The sequence below is a fragment of the Rutidosis leptorrhynchoides genome, chromosome 4, assembly GCF_046630445.1.
Source record: "Rutidosis leptorrhynchoides isolate AG116_Rl617_1_P2 chromosome 4, CSIRO_AGI_Rlap_v1, whole genome shotgun sequence".
NCBI lineage: Eukaryota > Viridiplantae > Streptophyta > Magnoliopsida > Asterales > Asteraceae > Rutidosis > Rutidosis leptorrhynchoides.
Window position 1 is genome coordinate 131,917,047 of NC_092336.1, and position 13,717 is coordinate 131,930,763.

Sequence of the window (13,717 nt, forward strand, 5' to 3'; positions counted from 1 at the left end):
AAACTTTTTTTTTTTTGCGCTCGTCGTCACTGAACTTGCATTTTATAACTTGTGTCGTCCTTCTGTCAACTGTCCGTCTCTTTCCTCCGTTAACCTTTAGCATGTGCCAAACATGTGAGGGCAATTATGTCCTTTTATCTCTTTTATAGTCCAAGGACCGACGACATAATTTTCTCTTTCTTCCTTTATCTTCGTCTTCATCCCCAATATTTCACAAACCCTAATTCCTTCATCACTATCCTCCTCATTTTTCATTACAAAATTATAAACGCTCCACTATTAAATAAGTACTTGATTGATTCAATAAGAAATATATTGTTATTAGGGTAAAACTCGCACTATTGCGTCGATTTTGAACTTCACGATTCAAATTCAAAGCATGACCAACTTTATTAGGAAGTAGAACAATCGAACAGCCTAGTTAATATTAAAATTAAGATGTTTATTAAAACAATTGTTGAAACAGAAAAGTTAATACATAGATAGAATGAAATAGATCAAGGGTCTAAGTCAACCTCGATTACTTAGTGACAACTATTTAATTTGTTTTTATTTTAAGAAATAATAAAAAATTATTACTTTGTATTTTTTACTAAAACTTATACTAGCTACTATTTTCTTGCGGGTTTCAATTGGGGCTCCGATTTGACGTGGCAAAAACACCCCAGTACCAGTTGATTCGTGTTTAGAGTTAGTAGGGTTTTTGAGAAACACGGCTCTCATTCCCGATCCGAACGCCGGTTGCTGCTCCTTTGATTGTTGCAAAAATCGGCCAAGCAGATAACGCCACCGCTGCACCCAGCTTCATGTTTCTTCTGCCGCCGTTATATCCCATGTTCTCTTGAATAATTTGCCGAAGAAACCGTTTCTTCGGTTATCATTAATTATCCTCATAATTTTACTGTTGCCAATTGTTTATGCTCTTGAGTTATATTTGATTTTATATTTTAATTTGGATTTGAATTTGTTAAAATACTAGCATTTATAATTTTGTAATGAAAAAAATAAAAAGGTTAGGTGAAGAAGAAAATATGGTTTGTTTAATATTGGGGATGAAGATGAAGATAAGGGAAGAAAGACAAAATTACATTCGTCCTCCCTTAACAAAAGATATAAAATGACAGAATTGCCATCACATGTTTGGCACATGCTAGAGGTTAACGGAGGAAATAGACGGACAGTTAACAGAAGGACGACACAAGTTATAAAATGCAAGTTCAGTGACGATGAACGAAAAAAAAAGAAACTTTGAGGACGACGCCTATGATTTCAATATAAGTTCAAGGACGACGGGAGTAATTTTGTCTTCTAGGAATTTAAGTTATAACAGGATATAACTTTCCTTTTATGGCGACCTATCTTTGATGTAGATTCTTGAATTAACTATAAAGTGTTTACATTTTATTTAATAGTCACATTTTATTTTATAAATATGTTAGGATTATTGATATTGATACAAACCACTCATATATTCTAAAAGCCAATTTAAATATAAAAGACTTAACTATAAGTGATCCTTATGATTTTCTATTGGAAAAGTCATCAATAGAAAGTTGTTTAAGAGTAAAATCTAATTTAAGACATAAAAACTAACTGTTTTGACTTTTGAGTATGAGATGTTGAGTATGAGGGACACATTAACATTGAAGTACATAACAGAAGTTGAGGAACAACAAACTATGACATAAAACTTCTCAGAATGTTAAGACTCGAGATATGTTTTAGATTTGGATTTTGATTTTTGATGAAGAAATATGAGATATCGATATTATGTTTGGATAGAGATATTCGTATTTACATTAAAGTGTCAGTGTATTTGGTGCTTGTCGATAGATGATTAATGTAGATTTTTTGGCATACATTTATAATCAGTCGCAACTCTTGTTGCATTTGATTGTTGACTTTTATGTAACATTTAATCCTTCTCCCCAGTTAATTACATTTGGTGCGACCACAACGATTAACTAAAGGCCAGCTAATCGGCCAGCGACCTTCAACCCGAAGCTTTAATCGCACTATATATAGGCCCTATTATTTATTTAGCATTCATATACCCATTATCGTAACTGAAACATCAATGGCAAAATCGTCATTCCAAAAGTACGATCATGAATCATGTGGAGACCTTAAAGACAAAATTGTGATGGTTACTGGTGCATCGTCGGGTCTTGGTTGGGAATTGTGTAACGACTTAGCCAAATATGATTGCAGGATCATTGCGGCTGCACGTCGAACACACAACCTCAAGGCCTTATGTGACAAAATTAACAATTTGGACCAAACCGAAGTCAGGAACAACACTAACGTTCGAGCAGTTGCAGTGCAACTTGATGTTAGCGCCGATGGTCCTACTATTGAAGCATGTGTTAAAAAGGCGTGGGACATTTTTGGTCGTATTGATGTGTTGATTAACAACGCTGGAATTACAGGTAGCCCGTGACCAACGTGACATAAATAATGTTACATTATGATAATAACATGTGCAAAATGCTAATGGTCAATTCAAAAAAAAAAAAAAACTTGTTCATGTCATCAATCTTCAAGTAAAGTTTTCCTTTTCTTTTTTACTAACTAATTAACAATGCATATGCATATTTTACATATGTACATAGGTCCTCTAAAAAGTCCATTGGATTTGCCTGAAGAAGATTGGGATCAAGCCTTCAAAACAAATGTAAGAGGATCATGGTTAGTGTCGAAGTATGTTGGCCTTCAAATGCGTGTTCATAATCAAGGAGGATCTATAATCAACATCTCTTCTATTTCTGGTGTTAATCGATGTCTTCAACATGGAGCTGTTGCATACGCTTCTTCAAAAGCATCCCTAGATACTATGACAAAAGTAATGCAACTTTCTCCGCTCTTTAAAGTAAACAGATAATGTTTTTCACGTTCAGGCTATATAGGGAAGACAATATTTTTTCTTGATCTAACCGGGTTACACGTGACCGTATTCGTCCCTTTCTCTAGGATATCTTGGGATTTCCACTCTTTAAATATAGGAGTTGATATTTTCACTTTGATTTTTGATAGATCCACTGAATTTATGCATTAACTAGTTGTATTATACAACTGATTAATGAATAAATGTAGTGGATTTATCAAAAATCAAAGTGAATTTATCACTGCCCACTTTAAGTATACAAACTTATTAAAGTTTAATTGATGTTATCAAATAATCTTTGTAGGTAATGGCAATGGAACTTGGAAAACATAATATTCAGGTGAACTCAATAGCTCCTGGGATCTTCAAATCTGAGATCACAAAGGAATTCTTCCAAAAAAACTGGATTAAGAATGTGGCTTCAAAAACAATTCCGTTACAAGAGTTTGTCACAACTAACCCGGCCGTGACGTCTTTAGTTAGGTACTTAATCCATAGTTCATCAAATTATGTAACAGGTAATATTTTCATTGTAGATGGAGGTTGTTCCTTACCAGGTGTACCACTTTATTCATCACTTTGAACTTACTACTATTTGTTAAATTATGTTATGTAACTTGTGTGATGATGGTGATATTGTAACTTGTCAAATTACAATAAAGATACTTGTATTTATGCAAATTGGTACGTGTATATTGTCATTGAGAGATGATGCCTGCAACTGCACACATAGTACGTTATCCATAATCTCCTATGTTCTAATATTAAAAATGACCTGTTTCAACCCATACGATATGATAATGACCCTATTTTGACATAATCTGTTAGTTTTGTCAACCGCCCATTTTGCCAGTACATAAAAAGAAAAATTATTTCTGTTCATGCATATTTTTTCCAAGGGAAAATATACACACGGACATCAATGCGAAAGGATTTTTTTAGGCGTCAACGTCGTTGATCTCCGGTCCGGTTACCGTGAATAACCCGTACCCGAGATGATGATCTCGGGAGGGTGACCAACGAATTGCCCGCCGGTCGATAGTCGGAACCTATCGACGGCAAAGGGAGAAAAACCGTACAAGACCCGTAGGAAAAAACCCTAGTGTTGCGATCGTGAAGACGATCGTGGAGAAGATCCGGCGATAACTACCGTATGCGCTGCGGACTTGCGGTGGTGGAGGAGTTGCGGTGTGATCGAATGACCGTATGAGGTGTGCTTTCATTGAGAGAGTAAGAGTTGTATGCGATTGGGAGATTGTGAACTTGATGTAGGTTTTGCCCCATATTTATAGATGGGAATTAGGGTTACTTGACTTGGGGCCCAAGTTAATTGCGTAGGCCCTAATTGGGCCAAACCCTACGTCATCAAGTCCCCCAAGTTCGGTATGATATTTTTGTCAAGTATCGTATCGAACTTCTCATTATGCTGCGGAAAATAAGTTCACAGGAGCCTGCGCAAACAACTGTGCGTAAACCCGCGAACAGATGCGCAAAGAACCGCATGCAGAGTGCGCAGGAAAACCGCGTGAACTACCATGCGTAAAACCGCATGAAAATGCGTCTAAAGTCGCGGACAACTGTGCGCAAAGTGTGCGTAACCTGGACAAAAGCGCGTGGACAGTTGCGCAAGCGCGCGAACATCTGCGCTAAATATTCATGTACTTAAACCGCATATAACGAATTAAAAGCTCAATAAGAAAAGACAAACCTTCTCAAACCGAATGATAGACGGTAGAAACACGAGACATAATGCATCGGGCCCCACGGTGGGCGCCAAATGTTCATGCATATTTTTTCCAAGGGAAAACATACACACGGACATCAATGCGAAAGGGTTTTTTTAGGCGTCAACGTCGTTGATCTCCGGTCCGGTTACCGTGAATAACCCGTACCCGAGATGATGATCTCGGGAGGGTGACCAACGAATTGCCCGCCGGTCGATAGTCGGAACCTATCGACGGCAAAGGGAGAAAAACCGTACAAGACCCGTAGGAAAAAACCCTAGTGTTGCGATCGTGAAGACGATCGTGGAGAAGATCCGGCGATAACTGCCGTATGCGCTGCGGACTTGCGGTGGTGGAGGAGTTGCGGTGTGATCGAATGACCGTATGAGGTGTGCTTTCATTGAGAGAGTAAGAGTTGTATGCGATTGGGAGATTGTGAACTTGATGTAGGTTTTGCCCCATATTTATAGATGGGAATTAGGGTTACTTGACTTGGGGCCCAAGTTAATTGCGTAGGCCCTAATTGGGCCAAACCCTACGTCATCAATTTCATGTCTTTTCGTAGTCTTAATATCATGTCTAAGGTTCAAACATTACTAGAAACATATCTTGGGGTTGCAAGAAAATGGTCGAAAACAATTACATGACAACTCGGTTAGACATGACTACCACTACTACCGACTTTATTATTCTAAAAATGTCATCGAACTAAGAATAAGCCGAGAAAACTGAAAACTAAACGATAAACATCTCTATTGAATATTTGAATTATATAAATCTCCACACGTTGAATTGTAGTGAAGCATCACAAGATGATTGATTTACTCTTTTCCATCCTAATATTTTAATAAGTCAGTATACAAACATACTAGCAGTACATGTTAGGGTGACCCGATAAATGGTGACCCGATAAATGATAAGTATCATTTGATATATATGATTATAAGTATCATGTGATAAATCAGTAAACACTCAAATACAACTGATTATATGATACTCCGTATATATGATTATTACAGTATCAAAAAGCACAACCTAATTCAAACACTTTTTCTGTGCCGCACGGTTTGCTACTGCTAATTATCTAATTACATCTAAAACACATAATCAATTTTTAAAATGCAAATTCAAACGTGCGGTAATTTAATTTTGTTATAAACAAATTAGAATAGAGTTTTCAGCAAAATGAATAAAGTCCCGAATTGCCTTTAAATTGTGAAACCTTTGATAAGGCCCAACAAAATAAATAGAAAGTCGATAATTAAAGCCCGTTCACACATTCAGTCATTTTACTGAGGTGTATTACGAGTATAAGATCACTTCATTTCATTTACGATCATTTGGCTTGATATTCGTCGCTAGATTCATAATATTTTTTTTTTTTTTTGGTTTCTTTTTTTGTATCGTTTTGCAATGCTGATCCGTTATGATGAGAAGTGCTTAACACACACGTAAGGATACTTGAATATTTGTATGAAGGCTTTTATGGAAGATGACAAAAAGATATATGGGGAACTTTGTTTTATTTTCTCTCTAAATTGTATATATGAAATTACAATCATGAGGCATGCCACTATACTGTACTACTCACCATTATATACAACTAATAGTCAGTGGAGCATTTTTTCCCTCCATATCTATCAAACGTGTAAACATGGGCAATATGGAATTACAATTAACTGCACATGTCCATATTTTTGTTGAGGAAACGCCAATATCTTGAATATTTCCGTTTGACTCCCTCATCCTTGGTTCTCGGAGAATAGCTCGGATCCTACCAGATCAAGTGCGTTTTGTAAAACTAAGATTTTTATACATTTCCGGGCTTATTGAATTAGAATAATTTGGCTGTGTATGTTATATGATTCCCTAATTCTAAGACTTAGAATAGAACATGACCAGATTTTTATGTGTTTTATTTGATGTTTTTGTTTTGTGACTTGAACACAAACTGTTTGATGAAATTCCTCAAGTAATACTTGCATGTTTGGACCTGTTGTATGTTTTTAATTCTTATATTTGATCAACAGTTATATGTAACATGTGTATTTTGAATTCTAGAAGTTTTTCTTTGATGTTCATTTTGATTGATTCAGAATGGATATTAGAAGCTTGATTTGTATTTGTCAACTCTTAACATGAATATATTGACATATAGACAACAACCTCAAATATAATGCGAGTCTGATTTGATGTGTTTTGTGCATAATTATTAGTTATACCTGTTACTGTAAATCAACGAGGGTAACTTGTTTTGTATGTGAACTTACATATAATGTGACATGAGTCACAAATTTTTTTACCAGTAGTCGTTTGTGCGGTTTCTATAATTTCATTATTGAATTATTAGATAATATACTAAATAATTAAGAGTTTAATTTGACTTATGAATAGTCAACCATTGGTATATTACATAGTGTTATTCTGGTCTTGTTAGTGTTGGTGATTTTAGTGTGATCCAACACAATCAATGTTTTAGGTTATTGGATTACTAGGTTTAGAATGGAAGTGATTGCTTGATACTCTATACGAATCCGGGAAGTGTGGAGTACACATTCGTAAAGAGTTAGAACAATCACTTAGTGTATAGTTGAGCTTGGATTAAGTAGTGCTTAAATTGGCTGATCCTCAAAAACCAAGGTTTAAGCCGCGCCGCGGCACCTAGTGTATTTTTGGATCAGGAATTTTGATTGTTTCAGAACTTTGGAACGAAGCACTAAGCCGCGCCGCGGCCATATGAGGCGCGACGCAGGGTAAATTGGTTACAGGGAAATTAGCAAAATTTGGACATCAGGTATAGTGTTAGGCCGCGACGCGGCTCATCTAGGCGCGGCTCATCTAGCTGCGGCACGGCTTATAACATGAAATCTGAATAGGTGCCTTTTTACCCAAAAGGGATGTTGGTCCAAAACGTTGCTTGGCATTTCCTGGCCAGTTTGGGACGGTTTTAAGCATTAAATACACATGTTTATACACCAAATAAGTGGTGTTGGTTCCTAAGAGATGTACCATTTCATTATGGTTACATGTAAAAGGTTGTGACTCTTTATTCACACCTTTTGGTCAACTATAAATAGAATGCTCATTTATTTGAAAAAAGGTTCTAGAATTTTTTTCTTCTCTCACACTCTCATCATATTAACAAACATTTCCTGCATTATACTTTGCAAGAACAACTTTTCTTGGTCTAGAAAAGATTGTTGAACTAGTCTTATCCCAATATTGATTTCGTGCAACACAAGACCAATAGGGGCGAAATACTTTATTGAGAAAGTGTTTCACGATTCTAGTTTCAATCCAGTGACATTATCCTATTGAGAAATCCATATTTCCTAACAAATCAATAAAATACTTTCATGATGTCCGGGAAAACGGTGAAAGAGATGACTCAAGGTTTGCAAAATTGGAGAAGTTTGAAGGGGCAGATTTTAGGAGATGGCAAAAGAAGATGTAATTTCTTTTGACTACATTGAAATTGATGTATGTGTTGTCAACTCCAAGGTGAAATGACCCGTTCATAATAATTATAAACGTTTCATATTAATTGATTTCGTTGCGAGGTTTTGACCTATATATGAGACGTCTTTCAAAGACTGCATTCGATTTTTGAAACAAACCATAACCTTTATATTTGCGATAAAGGTTTAAAATATTACGAAGATTATCAAATAATGATAATCTAAAATGTAGCGTTTTCACACGACCATTACATAATAGTTTACAATAATATTACACAACAACTTAAGTCTTCGAATGAAATTTTTAAACAATATTATACAAGCATGCAGACTCCAATCCTGTCTTTATTTAGCATGCAACAGCGGAAGCTCTTAATAATCACCTGAGAATAAACATGCTTTAAACGTCAACAAAAATATTGGTGAGTTATAGGTTTAACATATATATTTATCAAATTGTAATAATAGACCACAAGATTTCATCTTTCAATAACATGCAATCTGCATAAAAATCATTCATATGGTGAACACCTGGCAACCGACATTAACAAGATGCATATAGAATATCCCCATCATTCCAGGACACTCATCGGACATGATATACTCGAAGTACTAAAGCATTCCAAATTCCAGAATGGGGGTTGTTAGTTCCCGTAGATCTACCTTTAGGATTCGCTTCAATTAGGGGCCAGTTCCCTAATTCTTAGGCTACCAAGCTAAAAGGGGCATATTCGATTTCGATCATTCAACCATAAAATGTAGTTTCACGTACTTGTGTCTATTTTGTAAAACATTTATAAAACTGCATGTATTCTCATCCCAAAAATATTAGATTTTAAAAGTGGGACTATAACTCACGTTCACATATTTTTACTTCGTAGGAATTTAAGACTTGGCCACGGATCGATTCACGAACCTATAACAAAAATATACATATATATCAAAGTATGATCAAAAATATATTCACAACATTTTTTTATTACATTTTAATGATTTAAGTTTATTAAATTAGAGGTCCAACGTTAGTAATCTACAACTAGTTGTCCATAGTTAGATGTACAGAAATAAATCAATATATATTATCTCGAATCAATCCACGACCCAGTATCTACAAGTCTCAGACTCGATCACAACTCAAAGTATATATATTATTTTGGAATCAACCTCAACCCTGTATAGCTAACTCAAGCATTACTGCATATAGAGTGTCTATGGTTGTTCCAAATAATATATATAGATGGGTCGATATGATATGTCAAAATATTGTATACGTGTCTATGGTCTATCAAGGTTACATAATATGTTAGAGTACATGTATAATACAATATAAGTTAGTTAAGTTATGGTTAGAATATATTTGTTACAAATTTCACGTAGCTACAACAAGCAAAAATATCCAATTTTGTTTTACCCATAACTTCTTCGTTTTAAATCCGTTTTGAGTGATTCAAGTTGCTATGGTTTCATAATGAACCGAAATTCATGAAACTAAACAGAAAAAGTATAAGTTTATAGTCGGAAATACAGGTTACAAGTCATTTTTGTAAGAGGTAGTCATTTCAGTCGAAAGAACGACGTCTTGATGACCATTTTGAAAAGCATACTTCCACTTTGAGTTTAACCATGATTTTTGGATATAGTTTCATGTTCATAATAAATATCATTTTCCCAAAAGAACAACTTTTAATTCAAAGGTTATCATAGTTTTTAATTATTCAACCCAAAACAGCCCCCGGTTTAACTACGACGGCGTATGTCCATTTTACAGTGTTCTTCGTGTTTCCAGGTTTTAAATCATTAAGTTAGCATATAATGTAGATATAGAACATGTGTTTAGTTTATTTTAAAAGTCAAGTTAGAATGATTAACTTTGTTTGCGAACAAGTTTAGAATTAACTAAACTATGTTCTAGTGATTACAAGTTTAAATCTTCGAATAAGATAGTTATATATATATATGAATCGAATGATGTTATGAACATCATTACTACCTCAATTATAGTAGGTAAACCTACTGGAAGTGACAAGAAATGATCTAGCTTCAAAGGATCTTGGATGGCTTGAAAGTTCTTGAAGTAGAATCATGACACGAAAACAAGTTCAAGTAAGATTATTACTCGAATTAAGATAGTTTATAGTTATAGAAATCGAATCAAAGTTTTGATATGAATATTACCTTGAATAAGAAAGATAACCTACTGTAATTAACAAAAGTTTCTTGATCTTAGATGATTACTTGGAATGGATTTGCAAGATTGAAAGTAAACTAGCAAACTTGAAAGGATTTTCAAAGTGTTCTTCCTATGATGATTATAGCTTGATTCTTGAATTAATTTTTTTTGATGAAGATGATGATTAGTTTACTGGAAATTTCGTTCCTAAGAGTGTGTGTGTGTTTAGAGAGAATTAGAAAGAGAATTGGAAGTGAAATGGATTGATTGGTGAGTGGTGAATGGTGAGTGGTGAGTGGGGTTAAAAGGAGTTCTAGTTAGTTGACTAGTTCATGGTAGAAGTTAAATTTGATTAGTTATGAATGACATAATCAAGAGTGGAATCCCATGCTAGTTCCTATTAGTATATACCCATAGTAAGTACGCCTAGAAGCTGTGTATAATACGGGTACGAATATTGAATGACTACGAGTAGAATTGTTGATGAAAATGAATGGAAATGTAATTGTAAGCATTTTTGTTAAGTAGAAGTACTTTGATATGTGTCTTGAAGTCTTTAAAAGGTGTACTAATACATCTTAATACACTGCATGTATATTCATTTTAACTGAGTCGTTAAGTCATCGTTAGTCGTTACATGTAAGTGTTGTTTTTTGAAAGCTTTAAGTTAACGATCTCATTTAATTTTGTTGAAAGCTTTAAATCAAATTTTAACACATTTTTAAAGTCATCGCCAGGGGTTGCCACCCCTTGGACCCCGCTATCGGGGCGCTGCCCCCGAACCCCCGTCATAATTACCATAGGTTCAAACAAGTGTGCACTCCACACTTTCCCAAACTTGTTCGATATTTATTAAGGTTATTTTGGTTAACAAATTAATCCCATTACACTTAAATCATATTGGTGACACAAATCACCAACAATGAATATATCTTAATATGATATATATACATTAAAATGTCGTTACAACGATAATCATTACATATATGTCTCGTTTCGAAATTCTTAAGTTAGTAAACTTGTTTTTACATATGTAGTTCATTGTTAACACACTTAATGATATATATAATTATCATGTCATATACAAGTTATAACGTTCGTGAATCATCGAACAAACTGGGTGGTTAAATGTTAACACAAAATCCGTTTCAATTAATCAAGTCTTAACAAGTTTGAATGCTTAACATGTTGGAAACATTTAATCATGTAAATATAGTTTTCATTTAATATATAATCATGGAAAAGTTCGGGTCACTACAGTACCTACCCGTTAAATAAATTTCGTCCCAAAATTTTAAGCAGTTGAAGGTGTTGACGCATCTTCTGGAAATCAGTGCGGGTATTTCTTCTTCATCTGTTCTTCACGTTCCCAGGTGAACTCGGGTCCTCTACGAGCATTCCATCGAACCTTAACAATTGGTATTTTATTTTGCTTAAGTCTTTTAACCTCACGATCCATTATTTCGACGGGCTCTTCATGAATTGAAGTTTTTCATTGATTTGGATTTCGTCTAACGGAATGGTGAGATCTTCTTTAGCAAAACATTTCTTCTGATTCGAGACATGAAAAGTGTTATGTACCCCGGCGAGTTGTTGAGGTAGATCAAGTCGGTAAGCTACTGGTCCGACACGATCAATAATCTTGAATGGTCCAATGTATCTTGGATTTAATTTCCCCCGTTTACCAAATCGAACAACGCCTTTCCAAGGTGAAACCTTAAGCATGACCATCTCTCCAATTTCAAATTCTATATCTTTTCTTTTAATATCCGCGTAGCTCTTTTGTCGACTTTGGGCGATTTTCAATCGTTGTTGAATTTGGATGATCTTTTCGGTAGTTTCTTGAATTATCTCCGGATCTGTGATCTGTCTATCCCCCACTTCACTCCAAAAAATAGGAGACCTGCACTTTCTACTATAAAGTGCTTCAAACGGTGCCATCTCAATACTCGAGTGATAACTGTTATTGTAGGAAAACTCTGCTAATGGTAAATGTCGATCCCAACTATTTCCAAAATCAATAACACATGCTCGTAGCATGTCTTCAAGTATCTGTATCGTTCTTTCACTCTGCCCAACAGTTTGTGGATGATAGGCAGTACTCATGTCTAGACGAGTCCCCAATGCTTGTTGCAACGTCTGCCAGAATCTTGAAACAAATCTTCCATCCCTATCAGAGATAATAGAGACTGGGATTCCATGTCTGGAGACGACTTCTTTCAAGTATAGTCGTGCTAACTTCTCCATTTTATCATCTTCTCTCATTGGCAGAAAGTGTACTAACTTAGTAAGGCGATCGACTATTACCCATATAGTATCATAACCACTTGCAGTCCTTGGCAATTTAGTAATGAAATCCATGGTAATGTTTTCCATTTCCATTCTGGGATTTCAGGTTGTTGAAGCAGACCTGATGGTTTCTGATGTTCAGCTTTGACCTTAGAACACGTCAAACATTCTCCTACGTATTTAGCAATATCAGCTTTCATACCCGACCACCAAAAGTGTTTCTTGAGATCTTTGTACATCTTTCCCGCTCCGGGATGTATTGAGTATCTAGTTTTATGTGCTTCCTTAAGTACTATTTCTCTCACATCTCCAAACTTTGGTACCCAGATTCTTTCATCCCTATACCGGGTTCCGTCTTCCCTAATATTAAGATGTTTCTCCGAACCTTTGGGTATTTCATTCTTCAAATTTCCCTATTTTAAAACTCCCTGTTGCGCCTCCTTTATTTGAGTAGTGAGGTTAGTACGAATAATTATATTCATAACTTTTACCCGCATAGGTTCTCTGTCCTTTCTACTCAAAGCGTCGGCTACCACATTCGCCTTCCCCGGGTGGTAACGAATCTCAAAATCGTAATCATTTAACAATTCAATCCACCTACGCTGCCTCATGTTCAGTTGTTTCTGATTAAATATATGTTGGAGACTTTTGTGGTCGGTATATATGATACTTTTGACCCCATATAAGTAGTGCCTCCAAGTTTTTAATGCAAAAACAATAGCGCCCAATTCCAAATCGTGAGTCGTATAATTTTGCTCGTGAATCTTCAGTTGTCTGGACGCATAGGCAATTAACTTCGTTCGTTGCATTAATACACAACCGAGACCTTGCTTTGAAGCGTCACAATAAATCACAAAATCATCATTCCCTTCAGGCAATGATAATATAGGTGCCGTAGTTAGCTTTTTCTTTAACAATTGAAAAGCTTTCTCTTGTTCATCCTTCCATTCAAATTTCTTCCTTTTATGCGTTAATGCAGTCAAGGGTTTTACTATTTTGGAAAAATCTTGGCTGAATCTTCTGTAGTAACCAGCCAGTCCTAAAAATTGGCGTATATGCTTCGGAGTTTTCAGGATTTCCCAGTTTTCAATGGTTTCAATTTTTGACGGATCCACCTGAATACCTTCCTTGTTTACTACGTGACCGAGGAATTGAACTTCTTTCAACCAAAATGCACACTTTGAAAACTTAG

The 13,717-nt window shown here is 35.4% G+C and overlaps 1 protein-coding gene across 1 annotated transcript; it reads left to right on the forward strand.

Annotated features, from left to right (window-relative positions):
* The first annotated feature begins 2,125 nt into the window (after positions 1-2,125).
* Positions 2,126-3,467, forward strand: LOC139840271 (uncharacterized). The gene is made up of 3 exons (XM_071830535.1): positions 2,126-2,429; positions 2,613-2,842; positions 3,189-3,467. The coding sequence occupies exons 1-3, from the start codon at positions 2,144-2,146 to the stop codon at positions 3,465-3,467; spliced, it is 795 nt and encodes a 264-aa protein (XP_071686636.1). The 5' UTR covers positions 2,126-2,143.
* The last annotated feature ends 10,250 nt before the right edge of the window (positions 3,468-13,717 follow it).

What these genes read in the sequence shown, in the direction of transcription:
- LOC139840271 (XM_071830535.1), top strand. Translation starts at nt 2,144, where the DNA reads ATGGTTACTGGTGCATCGTCGGGTCTTGGTTGGGAATTGTGTAACGAC. An exon ending in TAACAACGCTGGAATTACAG is followed by an intron (nt 2,430 to 2,612) that starts GTAGCCCGTGAC and finishes ATATGTACATAG; the next exon opens with GTCCTCTAAAAAGTCCATTG. An exon ending in CCCTAGATACTATGACAAAA is followed by an intron (nt 2,843 to 3,188) that starts GTAATGCAACTT and finishes TAATCTTTGTAG; the next exon opens with GTAATGGCAATGGAACTTGG.